This window comes from Micropterus salmoides, unplaced genomic scaffold (genome assembly GCF_014851395.1).
Source record: "Micropterus salmoides isolate LMB-PRFRI ecotype aquatic unplaced genomic scaffold, ASM1485139v1 Ms_hic_scaffold_14, whole genome shotgun sequence".
Lineage (NCBI taxonomy): Eukaryota > Metazoa > Chordata > Actinopteri > Centrarchiformes > Centrarchidae > Micropterus > Micropterus salmoides.
The window spans coordinates 20,837,304-20,854,170 of record NW_024040485.1 but is presented as its reverse complement, the minus strand read 5'-3'; the positions used below and the strand labels follow the sequence as shown (position 1 = coordinate 20,854,170).

At 39.7% G+C, this 16,867-nt stretch overlaps 2 protein-coding genes and 3 non-coding genes across 6 annotated transcripts; 2 read left to right on the top strand and 3 right to left on the bottom strand.

Annotated features, from left to right (window-relative positions):
- Positions 1–1,062: 1,062 nt before the first annotated feature.
- Positions 1,063–7,212, bottom strand: LOC119902226 (ubiquitin-60S ribosomal protein L40-like). Its single transcript, XM_038718264.1, has 6 exons — positions 7,046–7,212; positions 3,052–3,163; positions 2,300–2,386; positions 2,111–2,213; positions 1,554–1,643; positions 1,063–1,472 (listed from the first exon to the last, which is right to left on the bottom strand). Exons 2-6 carry the CDS (start codon positions 3,152–3,154, stop codon positions 1,463–1,465), a joined length of 393 nt encoding a protein of 130 aa, XP_038574192.1. The 5' UTR covers positions 3,155–3,163; positions 7,046–7,212; the 3' UTR covers positions 1,063–1,462.
- Positions 7,213–7,263: 51 nt separating this feature from the next.
- On the bottom strand, positions 7,264–7,337 carry trnan-guu. Its single transcript has one exon. It is a non-coding gene; the product is annotated as a tRNA-Asn (tRNA).
- Positions 7,338–9,817: 2,480 nt separating this feature from the next.
- LOC119902224 (ceramide synthase 2-like) lies at positions 9,818–16,796 on the bottom strand. 2 transcript variants are annotated; one of them, XM_038718256.1, is made up of 11 exons: positions 16,654–16,796; positions 15,898–16,068; positions 14,202–14,319; positions 13,840–13,958; positions 13,623–13,680; positions 13,385–13,435; positions 12,506–12,598; positions 12,129–12,257; positions 11,194–11,303; positions 10,909–11,062; positions 9,818–10,739 (listed from the first exon to the last, which is right to left on the bottom strand). In XM_038718256.1, exons 2-11 carry the CDS (start codon positions 16,062–16,064, stop codon positions 10,521–10,523), a joined length of 1,218 nt encoding a protein of 405 aa, XP_038574184.1. In that variant the 5' UTR covers positions 16,065–16,068; positions 16,654–16,796; the 3' UTR covers positions 9,818–10,520. The 2 variants fall into 2 exon arrangements, with proteins under 2 accessions (XP_038574184.1, XP_038574185.1); XM_038718257.1 differs by having other exon boundaries at positions 15,898–16,065.
- Positions 10,206–10,278, top strand: trnar-ccu. The gene has a single exon. It is a non-coding gene; the product is annotated as a tRNA-Arg (tRNA).
- Positions 12,996–13,068, top strand: trnar-ccu. The gene has a single exon. It is a non-coding gene; the product is annotated as a tRNA-Arg (tRNA).
- Positions 16,797–16,867: the final 71 nt, after the last annotated feature.

The window sequence follows — 16,867 nt, the reverse complement described above, 5'->3', positions numbered from 1 at the left end:
AGGTTCTATTCTAAGCCTTCACTTTGGAAATTACATGCGTAATATTTCCTATTTGACCGTTCTCATACACACACACACATTATATATGTGTATATAAATCCTGTTTTTTATTTACCATGTTGTTATTTTCCTATAAGGTATTTGATTGGCTTAGATTGACAAAAATTGTTCTAGTCTTTCCAATTACACTGATTGCTGGCATGTCTATTTAAGTGGCGGTTTGAATGTTGGTTTTAATGTATCAAACATGGAATCAAAACCAAGAAGGGCGAGAAAGCCCAACTGGACAGAGGAACAGTGTTTTCTGTTAGCCCAGTTAGTGGATGAACAACAAGGCCATTCTAAAAGGAAAATTCAGGCCGGGTGTCACAGCACGGGGCAAGAGGCAGACGTGGGAGCGTATAGCACAAACTATTAACGGTTCATTCCCCCTGCTTGTGCGCACCAGGGAAGACTGCTATATTCATAAATGCGTTTTTTTAAGCCTGCAAGGTGGGAATGTCCAGTGGAAACGACATGAACTGCGACACAATAAGAGGTTCTGAAAGTGCTGTAATTGTTTGTGTGATCACTCTGCTTACAGAAGGTTGTGACAGTAATGTAGTGATTACTTTCATTTCTGGCGCTATGGCATTCCTGCGCTGCGTCAGAGATGTCAGTGCGTCTCTAATAAGATCAGTCACAAACATGATCCCTGCACGATCTAATCTATAGCATCTGATTAACTCACTGTCATCCATTGTCTGCAACACATTTCTTCTCCCTCTTCGTCTTTCTGCCTCTACTAAAGAAACTCTTAAGCCTCTTAAAAGTTCTCGTCTGTGCTCCTAACAATTTTGACCTTAAGACCTCTTTTAAGGGTTAAGATACTTTCTTAATTACTTTTTTCTTTACTAGGATTTTTTCTTTAATATAAAGAGTTAACGTCCACATTTCTAAGAATTTTCTTAGAATTTTGTCACTAGGAGCTACTCTTTGCATTAAGATTTTTTATGAATACAGGCTCAGGAGTTTATAGCTGAATAAATAATATTTCATTGAGGTGAAAAGGTGCCACAATCACATTTAAAGAGGTTACTTCCCCAAACAAAAGAGGAGGGAAGACTAATCATGTCTGCATGCGTGCTGACTCAGCAGGGATGTTGCTACACAGACTGCCTAAGAGCCTTACGGCTTTATAATCTGTTATATATATATTTTTTTAAATTGTCCCCTGCCACCTAAATTTTGTTTCCTTTTACATAAATAAAATAATTTCCACCATACATTGGTGCAGAAAAAATTACCAGAATGCAGGAAATTCATTTTCATATAATTAATCATTGAAGATTTCTTAAAAATAGTGTTAAATTCTGTCTTGTCTCAATCTCGTGAACTAACTGTATCCTCACACCCGTAGTAAACACATGTAGCCACTGGATCCACAGAACATATCCACTCGCCTGAATTTGACTCGATGAAGTCACAGGTACCTGTAAGTAAAAAAGCATCTATTAATCAATCCTGTTACAATGTTTTATTGGCAATACTGATTATTTATTCAAGCTGTCTACCTAATCTTCTTCTTGGGTCTGAGGTCAGTGGTGTGTCCACACTTCTTCTTACGGCAGTTGACAGCTCGTGGATGTAAACGAGCGTAGCACCTGCGATGAGAGGAACAGACCCTCCAATCAAAACAAACATCATACATGTTGTGAATGTCTTCATTCTTTTTTTTATTCTTTTATAAGCACACAACTCATACAGATCAGTTTGTTCAGTCTTTCTTCTTCCAACTTTTACTATTGTGAAAAAAGGCAGTAGTCCCTGTTTCATTTGACTATAGTTTAAAAGGCTCAATGGTTGAGTGAAGGCCTTAATGACCCACTGACCGTACAAACCACTTCTACAAATCTACAATGTGATTTATATGGTTAGTTGTCAGTTTTTTTGAGCCTTTAACAATATTTTTGGGAATTGGGAAAAGTCTAACAAATCTCACTCTTTTAACACATTTTGATATGTAATGTATAAACTTTTCTTTGGCCGGAAGCTCTGGACTATTCTCCTCTCCTATTTGTCTTTGAGAATGAGCTCAATCTCATCAATAAGACTGTGTTGTTAAACATACTTGCGGCAGATCATCTTGTTACAGTTGTACTTTTGAGCCAGCAGTTTCAGAGAGGGCTCAATGACGCCCCCTCTCAGACGCAGGACAAGGTGGAGAGTGGACTCTGGGGAAGGAAAGAACCAGGCAAGTAATCAACAAAAAGCCTGCCTATAATATTAGTTCAATTAGCAGTGGGAGTTAAAGCTATACCCTTCTGGATGTTATAGTCTGACAGGGTGCGTCCATCCTCCAGCTGTTTCCCAGCAAAGATGAGACGTTGCTGATCAGGGGGGATACCTCGAAAAAATGACAGTCACAACTGTGAGCTGGTGCTTGTGCCAGGCATGGAAAGTTATGCAACGTTTACAGCTGCCAATTAAAGAGCAAACCAGCGGACGGTGGGGTGTTACCAATACTTGTAAGTCTATAATAAGTTTTTAATTGATGAGAGGTTATATATTGTAGATATTAACGCACCCTTTATTTCATGTACAACTACTATGTAACTGCTCTTCTGTGAAGTCAATATTTGTAATAAAGTAAACTTCCTGCATTTTAATTGGTGTGGTGAGTTTAAAAAGCTTTGGGAGACCAATAAGATCTTAAGAGATTTTCTGTGTAAATATCTCCCTGGAACATGAGCTGCTTCTTTACCAGAAAATAAAAACTTGAAAGAGTAGCCTACATGTTTATTGGTGTGTATTTTACAAACAAAGCCACACATTACAGACTATCAGATAACTGATGGGATCATGGTGCTTGGTTCAACAATCTGGCGCAGTGTATGAACAAATAATAATAAAATATACAATCACAGGTAAAATCAGTTTTTATGACAGCTGGGTAATTGATTTAAGTGTCCCTCCCATGCAATAGATGATAGTAGTAGTAATGAACTATGGGACCATAAAGTTATTGTAGTTATTTTCCCCTCACATCTGTTCACACTAAAGAGTACCTACCTTCTTTGTCTTGGATTTTGGCTTTGACATTCTCAATAGTGTAAGTGGACTCCACCTCGAGGGTGATGGTTTTACCCGTGAGTGTTTTCACAAAAATCTGCATCTTTGCTCACTAGAAAGAAGCCAGAAAATGCGACAGTCAGACAAAGATGGACCACCAAATGCATAGAAATCACACTAAAAGCCAACTGAGACAAACTTTTGAAACACACTGATAGGACTTTTCATTTACTTTCAAAAACAAGTTACTTCCTTAATATTTAACTATGAAAGTACCTATATTACAGTAGTTTAGACAGTAAGTCACCATTTTCAACAGTTTGCCAGCAGATTAACAACGACATTAAACAACATAAAAGAAAACAAATAAGCTACATATATATAAATAGCCTACCAATTGTACACAGAGTTAACTACAACAGTTAAACAATGTTTTATCTAATATTATCAGCATTTTCCCAAAATGACCTTTCCTTATGAAATCTGCTCTTACGCTGAGGGTTCGATACCATTCACCAGCAGATAGATGACAGAGGAACCTGGTAAGCCCAGTCCTGTGCTTCAGAAGGGAAACAAGCTCATCCATTTTTATATAAGGTACAAGGTACATGACTGTTTGTTTTAAGATGACGACATGCCATGGTATAGGTACACTTATTATATCTTGGGGCGTTGTTCAACCTAACGAGAGACATGTTGTGACAAGTCCTTGGCCACAACATGACTAAGGACTTCATAATACAACACAAGGTTGTATAACAAAAAGAAAATTTGTAGTCCCCTCATGCTACAGGCACAGAACTTAACAGAAAATTAAATGTGTATAAAAATAACAATATCTACAGTTTGCCTATTAATATACAAAGGCAATAGCCTACTATACATACACATATGAGCCTACACCTCGATTATTCTGCGGTGCATTTTTTTAGAAATTGGGTCTGGGGTGAATGTAAATACAGCAACAAGATGATGGTTTCATTTTCATATAATAAAAGTCTGAAACTGTGTCCATCTTGACTGCGTTTGAGCACCAAGCATCCATGGAAACACATAGTCCGCCTCCTCTCATCTTGCATTGACTAGTGCTTGATAAGGGATATTGATGATGGGTCAGTCTCTTATTTCCGTTGCTTGGCCAACGTGTGTCCCATTTTGTCCAGACCTGACCTTTAGTAACAGCCTTAAGTTCAAGCTGGGTCAGCGTTTCTATTCAGGTGTTGCATAAATGATGGCCTACCATTGCGCATTTTATTTTGTGTATTTCAGATCATGTCTCATAACAGGGATGAATATGGAAAGTTTTTGTTTTCTAGAAAAAGTCATTGTGCATTATGGAGGGGGGATATGTTTTATGGCTGGTGGAATAATTTGTATCCCACTATAACTTTTTCTGGGAAAATGGAAATGTCTCCATATTCATCCCTGTTATTAGACATCATGTGAAATATACACAAAATAAAATACATGATGCTAGGCCATCATCTGTTGTTTATAAAGGGGGATACATATTTTGGTAGACTGTATGTCCAGCCTTGTAGCACAAGTACTGTCAACGCTTTCTGTGTATGAAAAGTGCTTTTTAAATGCTATTATTAAATGATTATGATAATAATTTACCCTTTAAGGAGAGGGATTCTTAACAATTTCCAGTAATATCCAAATGCTATCAAAACGTGGATTACAAGGACAAAATATTGTCTACTATGCTGCATTCAGTTCAGTGTACATTTAGAGTGAAGTAGATGTAATTGAGCAATGTGTTAAACTCATTACAGTAATCTTTATTTTTTTACAACCTGTCTGTCACAGTTGGCCAAGTGAACGACTCTGTAGTCACTTATAACTAATCTTCAGACTATGGCGAAATTAATGTTTGCTTTATGAGGGGAAATACATTGTCGTCTTGTTTAGACATTCTCAATTCAGTGCATTGAATAATACTAAGTTCGATAACACGTTACATTGGCCTCCAACAGAATAAAAGCATTTATTTTGATATATGAGCCGTGTGTTAACTTGCTTTGTAAAACCTCGCTGATAAAACAACAATACTAAAACGACAGATTAAACACTCCACGTGTTATATACAGTGGGTACGGAAAGTATTCAGACCCCTTTAAATTTGTCACTCTTTGTTTCATTGCAGCCATTTTCCAAAAATCAAAAAAGTTCATTTTATTTCTCAGTAATGTACACTCAGCACCCCATCTTGACAGAAAAAAACAGAAATGTAGAATTTTTTGCAAATGTATTAAAAAAGAAAAACTGAAATATCACATGGTCATAAGTATTCAGACCCTTTGCCGTGACACTCATATTTAACTCAGGTGCTGTCTATTTCTTCTGATCATCCTTGAGATGGTTCTACACCTTCATTTGAGTCCAGCGGTGTTTGATTATACTGATTGGACTTGATTAGGAAAGCCACACACCTGTCTATATAAGACCTTACAGCTCACAGTGCATGTCAGAGCAAATGAGAATCATGAGGTCAAAGGAACTGCCTGAAGAGCTCAGAGACAGAATTGTGGCAAGGCGCAAGGCACAGATCTGGCCAAGGTTACAAAAAAAATTTCTGCTGCACTTAAGGTTCCTAAGAGCACAGTGGCCTCCATAATCCTCAAATGGAAGACGTTTGGGATGACCAGAACCCTTCCTAGAGCTGGCCGTCCGGCCAAACTGAGCTATCGGGGGAGAAGAGCCTTGGTGAGAGAGGTAAAGAAGAACCCAAAGGTCACTGTGGCTGAGCTCCAGAGATGCAGTCGGGAGATGGGAGAAAGTTGTAGTAAGTCAACCATCACTGCAGCAATCCACCAGTCGGGGCTTTATGGCAGAGTGGCCCGACGGAAGCCTCTCCTCAGTGCAAGACACATGAAAGCCCGCATGGAGTTAGCTAAAAAACACCTGAAGGACTCCAAGATGGTGATAAATAAGATCCTCTGGTCTGATGAGACCAAGATAGAACTTTTTGGCCTTAATTCTAAGCGGTATGTGTGGAGAAAACCAGGCACTGCTCATCACCTGTCCAATACAGTCTCAACAGTGAAGCATGGTGGTGGCAGCATCATGCTGTGGGGGTGTTTTTCAGCTGCAGGGACAGGACGACTGGTTGCAATCGAGGGAAAGATGAATGCGGCCAAGTACAGGGATATCCTGGACGAAAACCTTTTCCAGAGTGCTCTGGACCTCAGACTGGGCCGAAGGTTTACCTTCCAACAAGACAATGACCCTAAGCACACCGCTAAAATAACGAAGGAGTGGCTTCACAACAACTCCGTGGCTGTTCTTGAATGGCCCAGCCAGAGCCCTGACTTAAACCCAATTGAGCATCTCTGGAGAGACCTGAAAATGGCTGTCCACCAACGTTTACCATCCAACCTGACAGAACTGGAGAGGATCTGCAAGGAGGAATGGCAGAGGATACCCAAATCCAGATGTGAAAAACTTGTTGCATCTTTCCCAACACGACTCATGGCTGTATTAGATCAAAAGGGTGCTTCTACTAAATACTGAGCAAAGGGTCTGAATACTTATGACCATGTGATATTTCAGTTTTTCTTTTTTAATAAATTTGCAAAAATTTCTACATTTCTGTTTTTTTCTGTCAAGATGGGGTGCTGAGTGTACATTACTGAGAAATAAAATGAACTTTTTTGATTTTTGGAAAATGGCTGCAATGAAACAAAGAGTGAAAAATTTAAAGGGGTCTGAATACTTTCCGTACCCACTGTATGTCATTTATTTGGTGAAGTCGAAGGTCCGAGGGAACACTTTCTATCAGGGATAACTACCTAGACACCACACCGGCTCTCTTTCCTCTCCTTTGAGCGTGGATCGTCTCATGATCCGCTGCTCTTTAATCCAAAACCCCGTCTTCCTTTTCCAAAGACTGTATTTCTGTCATATGTAATACCATAGACTGCATTAAAAAAATACATGTTTCGGCAACAAAACGGAAAAAGCTGATGAAAAACAAAAATGAAGAAGCTACCGGATGCTGCATCTACGTCCGCTGCCGGGTGCCATATCCGCTCGTCTGCCGCGTCTGCACAGCTGGAGGAGGGCTGGTGTTTAGATCACAGGCGCTGACATGTTGTAGATTTATTTGGGTTGGCTATTTTATGTGTTTAGATAATACATGTTCAGACGGCTGATACCAAAATTCATAGAATCTGTAACAAAATAGGGAAAGAAAACATAAACACATGTCGTCCCTGGGTGGGCTCGAACCACCAACCTTTCGGTTAACAGCCGAACGCGCTAACCGATTGCGCCACAGAGACAACTGTACATAAAATTTATACATAAACTTATAAAATATTTCAGTACAGTCCGACCCCCTGGCGATCATGTTACCTTCCGCTGCAGTAGCGCCCCCTTGTGGCAGCCACGATGCAAAAATTGCGTCATCTTAACTCGCATTTCCCTTTTCCACCGCTAGGTGGCTAATGAGTCCATCCATCGTTAACCTCTTATCCTGTGTACAGGGTCGCGGGGAGAGCCTATCCCAGCTGACATTGGGCGAAAGGCGGCGTACACCCTGGCCAGGTCGCCAGTCCATCGCAGGGCCACACATAGACAGACTTACACTCAAAGTCACACCTAAGGACAATTTAGAGACACCAATTAACCTAGCCTGCATGTCTTTGGATGGTGGGAGGAAGCCGGCGTACACAGAAAGGCCGGGGCAACCGGGGTTTGAACCCACGACCTTCTTGCTATGACAGTGCTAACGACCGCGCCGCCCTCGTGGCTAATGAGTGCGAAGCTATAAATGTGAAAATGTTATTTGAAAACGATAAAACCATTAAAGACATTAGACGATAGCAGCTAACAAGACGCGAGGAGACATTGGGCAGAGGCTCTAAATCGTTACGTGGAGCCTAACATTAAACAGTGTACTTTCTATGTCGGAAAACAAATGCTAAGGTAACCAACTGCATCATAAATTAAGTGCTGCTACAAGCAAACATGTTCAGTACTCAAGCTAGCTAGATTAGTGACAGTCAGTGTTGGGCAGAAACGTGTTACTGTAATATTACTTTTTCCAGTAACAAGTAGTGTAACTAATTACTTTTCTGAAACAGTAACATTATGACTAGTTACTAAGGCAAATAACGCTGCGTTAACTTACTCGTTACTGAACGCACCATCCTTGACGTGAATCGACGAACAGGTGTTCTGTCGATTTGTGCTACCTATCAAGATGTGCTACCTAGTGGTTCTGCGCATGCGTATGACCCACAAGCGTGGTTTGTTTCCACGCCCATAAATCTGTGCTACTTTGCAGTTGGGAATGCCGTCGAGAAAGTAGCTGATCGTCAGTAACATCCTGGTAACATAAAAAGAAAAATCATTATTAGTCTATCAGAATACACTACCCCTGATATCTTAAATAAAAATGGCATAATATAGCATTTCAACATGCTGATGGTGAAGGGGGATGGTAGTGAAAGCAGTATTTCCCATAATTTGGATTATTATCAACGCTGACCGCAACATATTGATTTTGTATTTTTTTTTACTAGGCGTTTTTAAAATACTATTTGACTGAGGAGCTGTATTGAGAAGCATATATTCGTGCAGCACCTTCTCGCACGATCCCTCTTTCTCTCTCTCCTGAACACTACTGCACAAACCTGTCCAAACTAGAATACCCCCCTCCCCCGCAGTCATTCTGTGGGAAACACCGGAAAGTAACTAGTAACGTAACGAGAAACGTAACTTGTTACTTTTATCACTCAATAATAAGTAAAGTAATAATATTAATTTTTTAAGGAGTAATAAGTAACTAGTAATATATTACAATTTTTGAGCAACTTGCCCAACACTGCCAGTTAATAAACACTACGTGGAGCTAGAAAATTGATCACGTGTTTCACTGGAAAAGGCGTTGCTTCACGCTTATTCACGTAACGTTAGTTAGTGTAATTTTAGTTACATTTCATCAGACAAATAGTACGTTTATGTAACCTACCTCTTAACGTTACCTAAATTGAGATTTATTATATTAATCTTATTATAATTAATAAGTTTAGTCTTACAACATATTTTTATTCTTTGGCGTTCTAGTCAGTCTAGAGACATTCATGCTTATCTGTCCCGATTGCTTCATATTTCCATCCATCCATCGTCAACCGCTTATCCTGCGTTCAGGGTCGCGGGGCTTCATATTTCTATTGTTTAATTATTGCTGTATGATTCTCTCTCCCCTTTTTAAAACCTCATTGGTCTGCTTTTGTCGTTGCATTACACTGTACATCACTTTATTCAACAGTGGTTGTTTATAAATGTGCTTTATAAATAAATTGACTTGACTTGACTTAATGACATATTTATATGTTACACACATCCATTACAGGTTACCACAAACGTTTCAGGATGGTACCCAGACTACATTTCATCCTAGTTCTAGCCACCAGATGTCACTGTGGTACCACAGTCCATGTGTGGTAAGAAGCTGTACAGCATCATTTCAGTATCTGAGTATTGCACTATTTCATGTAAATGCCCATTATAAAAACAGATCTATAACACATGCAAAATAGCCTTAACGTAAAACATCAACAATTACAATTCTAAAACAATGAACAAACTTATGAAACACAAAAGATTAAAGGTTTACCTTTTAGTTGTAAACTGACACAGACCCTGTCTAATGATGGATGTGAGGTTCATGATTTAAAAGAGGGGGTGACTTATGAGTATAATTCTACCGAATCAAAAACTATTTCAATGTCTTAAATCATCACATGAGACAAAGTAAAATTACGACTTTATTCCCTGCATTAAAATATCTACTGCATGTAACAACTTCATTATTTTACAATAAAAGACAACCACTTCTGTCTATACTTGGTGTCACATCAACTACCTAATATTTGTTTTGATATTGGGCTATTACAATCTGTTTTTTTTTGTTTTCAAACATACGCTTGGTGAATTCAATGACAAACAGTGTAAACAGTTTGCAGTGTTAACTGCAATGAATAAAAACATCAGGCAGGCATCAAACACCTTCATGATTCCCTGATTTTACTTCACACACACTACATCCCAATCCAGAGGCGATGAACTGAAAAACGTTTGCAGCGTCAATGTCACTGCCACTGCCAGGAATTATACAGTCGTGCGATTCTGCATTCTCAGCAGCCCCAGTGGCCTAATGGATAAGGCACTGGCCTCCTAAGCCAGGGATTGTGGGTTCGAGTCCCATCTGGGGTGTGTAGCAGAGTGGCGCAGCGGAAGCGTGCTGGGCCCATAACCCAGAGGTCGATAGATCGAAACTATCCTCTGCTATAACATTTTACAATGACTAATTAAACTCTCGCCACTTGTCTAAAAGTGAAGCACAGCATACAGGAACTGTAGTAAAGAGCATAATATCACTTGATTTGTAAACATTGGCTTGTTTTAGTTTTGACACAGAAAAACTGGGACTTTGTGTGACAAAATTCATCAAGACTTCACTGAGCTTTACGCATTCTGCCAGATACAGATGCCCTGTGGTTGGTCAAGTTATTTAGGACACAACTGTTGGTCAGTAAAGACAGTTTGGAGTTCATGGTGTCTTTACTTTTCTCCCAACTGTAATCTCCTCTTTCATCCACATTTTCCTCTCCTCCTTTGTCGTCCTCTTCCTCTTCAACCTCACTCTCTTCATCACTGCGTTCATCTTTTTCCAGCTGGAGACAGAAGCAGACACAGGGTTTAAACATGTATGACAAAGATGAGAAACTATTTTAATCTTGGACGTTGAAACACATTTAGGAATTGTCTTTCCATAAGAAAGCCACTATGCAAGGATTGTTAATGTTAGTTAGAGTTTATTTCAACTTTACAGCTGGTTCTCACCTTGCCTTTCAGGAATTTATAGACCATGCGTAGGATTAAACCAGCCCAGAAGATGTGAAGAGCCTGCAGCACCATCAGCAGGACGTTGAAAAAGTAGTAGCCGGCAAAAGGTTCAAACGCTTCCATGGACAGTACAAGGGTGGTATGGAGGATTCTGTAAATAATCAAATAATTTAAGCAATGTTGAAAAAAGTGTTTCTGACAATGGACTTATGAGTCTTCCATGCTACATTAAGTACAGTAGTTAAACATTTTATCCACAAAAAGAGTAGGAGTAAACCTCACTTGCTGGGGAAAATCACCAGTCGAGTCACAAGGAAGACCACAGCAAACACAACAAACAGTGTGTCACACGTTTTCCTCCATCCAGTGCCGTAGTTGAACATCTTGGCAGACTGCAAAAAGATCAAATGATTGAATTGTTCAAACAAATACAAACCATAATTGGAACTAAATGTGAAGCGACCTCGCCACAGTGAACAAAACATTAGTGAAACATTATGCAAAAAGAGTCAATGAGCCAAGATCAGGATAATATATAAACGTGTCTTCAACAAGGGAAAAGTAAACAAGAGCATTTGTGCTTGATGTCAGCTGATGAGCCCGTAACATGAGCAGACTTCCACACAGTGCAGGCCACGGCTATGTACTGTATATTTTAAATGTTCACATGTGTTTGCCGTTGTGTCCTTTCCTTTAGAATCCAGCACAACTTGGGTTTTATCGAATTTTTGTTTTCGTTTTCATTTTCGTTTTCATTTAAACAAAACTTACCTCTGGCTGCTGAAGTGCTTTAAGCTATCAGGACTCAGTCACAGGATCTGCCTGCTGAAATAAGTTAAGTATCCTGCAGGCTACTACGCAGATATCAGTCCAGATACTTGTTTTCTAAGAACAGCCTCAAGCACAGTGTGAAGCTTTGGCTGTTCACAAAGACAGTGTTTCTCACTTTGTTAGGGCTACACAGAGGCAGGAAAGTGACCAATGTGAAGGTGAATCAATCTTGATGTGCCCTGAAGAGATTCATTAAATGTGTAAGGTCCCATTTGGCGGTTTGACTACGGCCCTAGAGTCTGAATAGATGACATGGGACTCTTAATGTAAATATTGTTGTTGAGTCACCAAGGTTACGTTGAAAGCAGCATTGCCCAGGGATTTGCAAAAACAAGTCTAATTTATCCTTTTAGCACAGTGGGAGAGTTTGTGAGATTCAAAGTTACCTCGAGCAGGATGTCAGAGGAGTCATGAAGCAGCATGACCAAGGTGCCGACGCGAATGTAGTTGGCACAGTAGGAGAAACTGAGCAGGAAGATGGTAGCCAAATGGTGGATCACCTGCTCTTTAAAATCCTGGCAAACCAAACATATGTAGAATATCTGTCCTTTGTATGTCAAAAGATGAATTTAAAGTACTGCTCTTATAGTCACTTATTAACTATGTGTTAGTTGAAGTTCCTCATTAAAGCAGAAGTGCAAGCCATCAAATATAAAATATGACCAGGCTGAAGCAAATGTAAGACCTTGCATCAAAACAGCAAATGTGTTGTGTGCTATGAGGCAGATGAGAATCACGAATGAATAAATGTTGAGGTCCTCACCTTCCTCTTGATGTCCACAGAGATCCGGAGGAGCAAAGAGCCATAAAAGCCCAACTCTAACATGTAGTACCAGTAGTGAGCTCTCTCCATGGGCTGTGGACAAAACAGTACTCAAAAGTCAGTAGAAAGGGAATCAAAAACAACTGGACATTTACTGGTGGCACCAAAAGGAACTCTCTATGGAAGGATATCAGTTTCAAATATGAATATTTGCTGTTTTATGGAGTTTTCACTCATAGTAAACTGAATATCTTTGGGTTTTTATTTTTGATTGGACAAAACAAAACTTTTGAAGACTTTACCTTGGGCTTTGTGAAATTGTGATTGTCATTGTCCATCACTTTCTTAGGCTGCAGTGTAGGCTACATTTTAATTCACACACAGACTACCATCCCTTTCCATAGACAATGAAATCAAAAAGGACTGCAGTGTCAGCGTCACTCCCACTAAATGAATAATAGACAGTGGTGCGACACAGCATGGAGTAGCAGCCCCAGTGGCCTAATGGATAAGGCACTGGCCTCCTAAGCCAGGGATTGTGGGTTCAAGTCCCATCTGGGGTGTGTAGCAGAGTGGCACAGCGGAAGCGTGCTGGGCCCATAACCCAGAGGTCGATAGATCGAAACTATCCTCTGCTATGTTGGCTTTTCACAATGATTAAACTCATTGTGAAGGAAACATATTAGGCCATCACTGTGTGCTTGTTTTACGTTTCCTCCTTAAATCACATTGAATCTGTTTCTTTCAAACTGAGATTTCACTCAGACTAACCCTAAGAACAGATCACATTTAACAGATTCCGCTTAAAACAAGGATACATGTTATAATATAGGAGGTCAGACACTGGTTATCTGAAACAGTGAGAACTAATGTTTTCACCTGAACTGGATACTGCCTCCAACATGCCCTGCAGTCCCAGAACCACGGTCTCTGTAGGGAAAAGATAAATACTGTTTTAAGAATAAAGCCGCACCAGTAGAAATGCACAACATAATGAATTACATGAATTGTGATATTAATAAGCTTTGATTCGCTGACAAGTTGAATTTCTTAGCAAGAATAGTAGTGTTTTGTTACTATGATATTACTATAAAAAGGGTTTTAAACTCATACTTACATCAATCAAGCAAGTCAGTCCGGCCATGAAGGCTGTGAGGTAGAAAAAAAACCTCCAACTGTGAAATAAAAGACTTGACATCAGATATTTTGAACGCTTGAACAAAAGGTCCTTTATAATCACAAGGGTTTTTTGCGGTGGGTGGTGAAGTAAGTGTTCTTGAGGGAAGTCACCCGTAAATTGAACAATGAAAGGGTTTTGGAAAGAGAGCACTTACGCGGCTTCACCAAACTTCTTGGTTTGACAGGGTCTGTCTTGGTTCCTGCGAAGTCTGAACCAGGTCTCAATCTGCCTCTGGGTTTTGCCACACAGCGACATCAAACTAACAATTTCACTCTGAAACAACAATGGAAGGGAGAAATCGATGACCTGGAGAGGGATGGTGCTGCATTGATTGCAGATGGTTCGGTTTTTTGCAGTGTTTTTCAGGAACCAGGAAATGTTACCATCACCACACTCACATTCCTCTGCGTTTTTCACACACATCAAGAGGAAGCAAATGCTTAAAGTGAACATTTGAGAAATTTAAAAACCCATCATCTTGATCCTTTTTCAGTGTTCTTAGATTTTTAGACTAACTTGTGTTGGCTGTCTGCTCCTCTGGGTGTAAAACGACTCCAGCTTCGGGGACAGCGCAGCAGTCACTTGTAATCTATTCTTCACCCCCAAACATCTGGCCATGGGTGGGGCAAAAAACCTGAGGGCAATGAAAAACAAAGAACATCTTGATGATATAACATCCAGTGTGGGACAGTCAGGGTGCAAGCCTGCGGTTGTTTAGCCATACTTAGTGTACATATTAAGCCATTTAACAGTCAGTCCAAACTAACAAATAAACACTTTAGAAGGATAACTGAATGCTATAGTGTATATACATCGTATTTGTTACGGCAGGTAACAAAGCAGTGTGTGCCTATACATCCTCAATATATGTACGTATAGTATTACCACTATGCCTGACACATTTGTATTTAACCTCTTGATGCCTGAATTTATTTACAATAAAAAATAAATTAGGTATGATGCAAAGAAAGAAACTTAGTATTACAGCACAAGAAACATTCCCGAGAGGTGTGAAGAAGTGGAAACAGGATACATGTAAGAAAAAGTATACACAGTGTGCTAAAATGTACTGTATTTGCAAAACCAATAGTGCAGTTTTCTGATATTCCAGATCAGAGTGAAACAGTAAATTCAGTGTAATTGGAATAATATGAGCAGAACATATAAACATATACCTAATATAATAAATAAGAGATAAGATAATAAAGCAGCATTGTATTGGAATCATGTAATGACATAACAATGACATTTAAACTAGGTTTAAAGAGCCTTTTCATTTCACAAACTCTTCACTCCTGTGAATGTTACAACAGTGAACACACTGGAGATTTAATCAACCATCAAAATTCCTCTCTCTGTTTGTGTGTGTGTTTAAAAAGTGCCTACGAGAAGGCTTGTTTGTACTCATAACAAGCCCACTGCAACGGTCACTTGGTCTTTACTACCTACAGTTTCTCTTACACATTTTTGCAAGTCAGGCATGTGTTTCCTTAGGTTTTGTAAATTAAGTTCAAACTGAAAATCATCATCTGATGAAAAAGCCTTCCAAGCAAACTGAATTTGGTCTAATTTAAAATAACTAAAAGACTGTGGGGACTGGACTCTTTGTATCACAGTTCTCTGTGTTTTATATCAAACTCACTCTCCCATACACATCACTGTGTACTTTATGATCTATGGTGACAGCAGCATTGATATATTTTTATTTACAAAGCTAAACTGTCCCTCACCACAGCTATTATGATTTTTGCCCCACTAGAAAGAGTGGGATTGATTTTCCTAAACTTGTATCTGTTGTCCCTTGTCTGTTTTCAACATGCTCTATTTTATTATTTGTAACCTTATAATGGCATGCTATCTTGTTCTCTCTCCTTTTAATGTCAAGGGACTTCCTGGTTAAATAAAGAATAAAAAAGAAAAAACTGCAATCCTCTATTTAGGCAAGACCATTTCTATTTCTCTCCCCCTCTCTCAACATCAAAAAATACTGGCTTTTTCAATTGTGATAAAAATAAAAAAAACTTAAGATGATTGTGTTCCTTGAAGGAGGAATGTAGGTAGCCTATCATTTCAGGTCAGGCTGTAGGCTATAAGTGTTTCATTGTCAAAGCAACACACCAATGCAGAGACAACAATGGCCCTTCCTCTAAAGCCTACAAAAACAACCCATCACCCTGATCTTCACAGAACAAAGAGAGCTGTTGTGTTTTACCTCTCAAACACGTAGCGCAGGGCGACAAAGCCCAACGCGAGGGGCAGAGCTATGAGAAGGTCCTGGGGCTGAGGTCGATCAGAGTCCGCCAGCTGGTCCATGTCTCTCCAGGTCACACCTGGAGGGAGCCAGTACTCCTGCCGCCAAACGTCAGGCAGTGTTTCCATTCTGCTGCGGATGGACAGGCAGTGGCGAAGAAGAAAAAAACACGGTGAAGATGGCACAGCCCAAGTGAATCTCTTGTTTGTTTGTGTCTTTGTGTGTTAGCAGGCCACAGTAGGCAGGACGGCACGTGAGAGCGAGAGATGAAAAGAGAAGGCTACGACACAGATTATGAACAATAGTGTAACAGGCTATCTGCCACATCTGATCTTGGGCTCAACAACAAAAATGGCATCAAATGATGCATTACCAAGTTACAGTAAAGCTATAAACAATATATTAAGTTTAACATCCTTTAGGGATGTTAAACTTAGCCAACAAACAAATGTCATAAAAAAACATATAAGTTGTTTACAAAGCTAGGAAACAACAAATGCCCTTCAATAAAAGTAGGCCGACACAAATACCAGAATAAAATAAATTCCACAAACATGCAGGTCTATATGGGGAACATATAACTGTTAGGCTATACTATATCTTATCTAAGTTGACACTGAAAAACAAACAGCGCAGCTAGAAATAGGCTTTTCAGAATGTAACACACCAAGCTGTGGTCAAACTGTTGAAAGAAATGCACGTAGAACAGAAGCTCACCTGGTGGCAGCTCTGTGGAAATGATGAACTGACCAATCCCAGAAGGATAAAATCCACCTTAAACTGCTAATTTGTTTCAGCCTTTTCTTTGACTGGTGATGCCCCTGCGTACTGCTCAACCCTCAAGCCAGAAAATAAGCGAATCGTTCACTGGACACACTTCAGGTGTCAAGTTAGCCGGGACAAAGAGAGGCTGCGGCTGCTAATTTCAGAA

Coding starts and splice junctions, on each gene's coding strand:
- LOC119902226 (XM_038718264.1), bottom strand. CDS start 3,154: ATGCAGATTTTTGTGAAAACACTCACGGGTAAAACCATCACCCTCGAG. Junction 2,387..3,051: donor CAAAATCCAAGACAAAGAAG/GTAGGTACTCTT, acceptor CATTTTTTCGAG/GTATCCCCCCTGATCAGCAA. Junction 2,214..2,299: donor AGACTATAACATCCAGAAGG/GTATAGCTTTAA, acceptor TTCCTTCCCCAG/AGTCCACTCTCCACCTTGTC.
- LOC119902224 (XM_038718256.1), bottom strand. CDS start 16,064: ATGGAAACACTGCCTGACGTTTGGCGGCAGGAGTACTGGCTCCCTCCA. Junction 13,436..13,622: donor GACTGACTTGCTTGATTGAT/GTAAGTATGAGT, acceptor TTTTCCCTACAG/AGACCGTGGTTCTGGGACTG. Junction 12,599..13,384: donor GGAGGCAGTATCCAGTTCAG/GTGAAAACATTA, acceptor TTTTGTCCACAG/CCCATGGAGAGAGCTCACTA.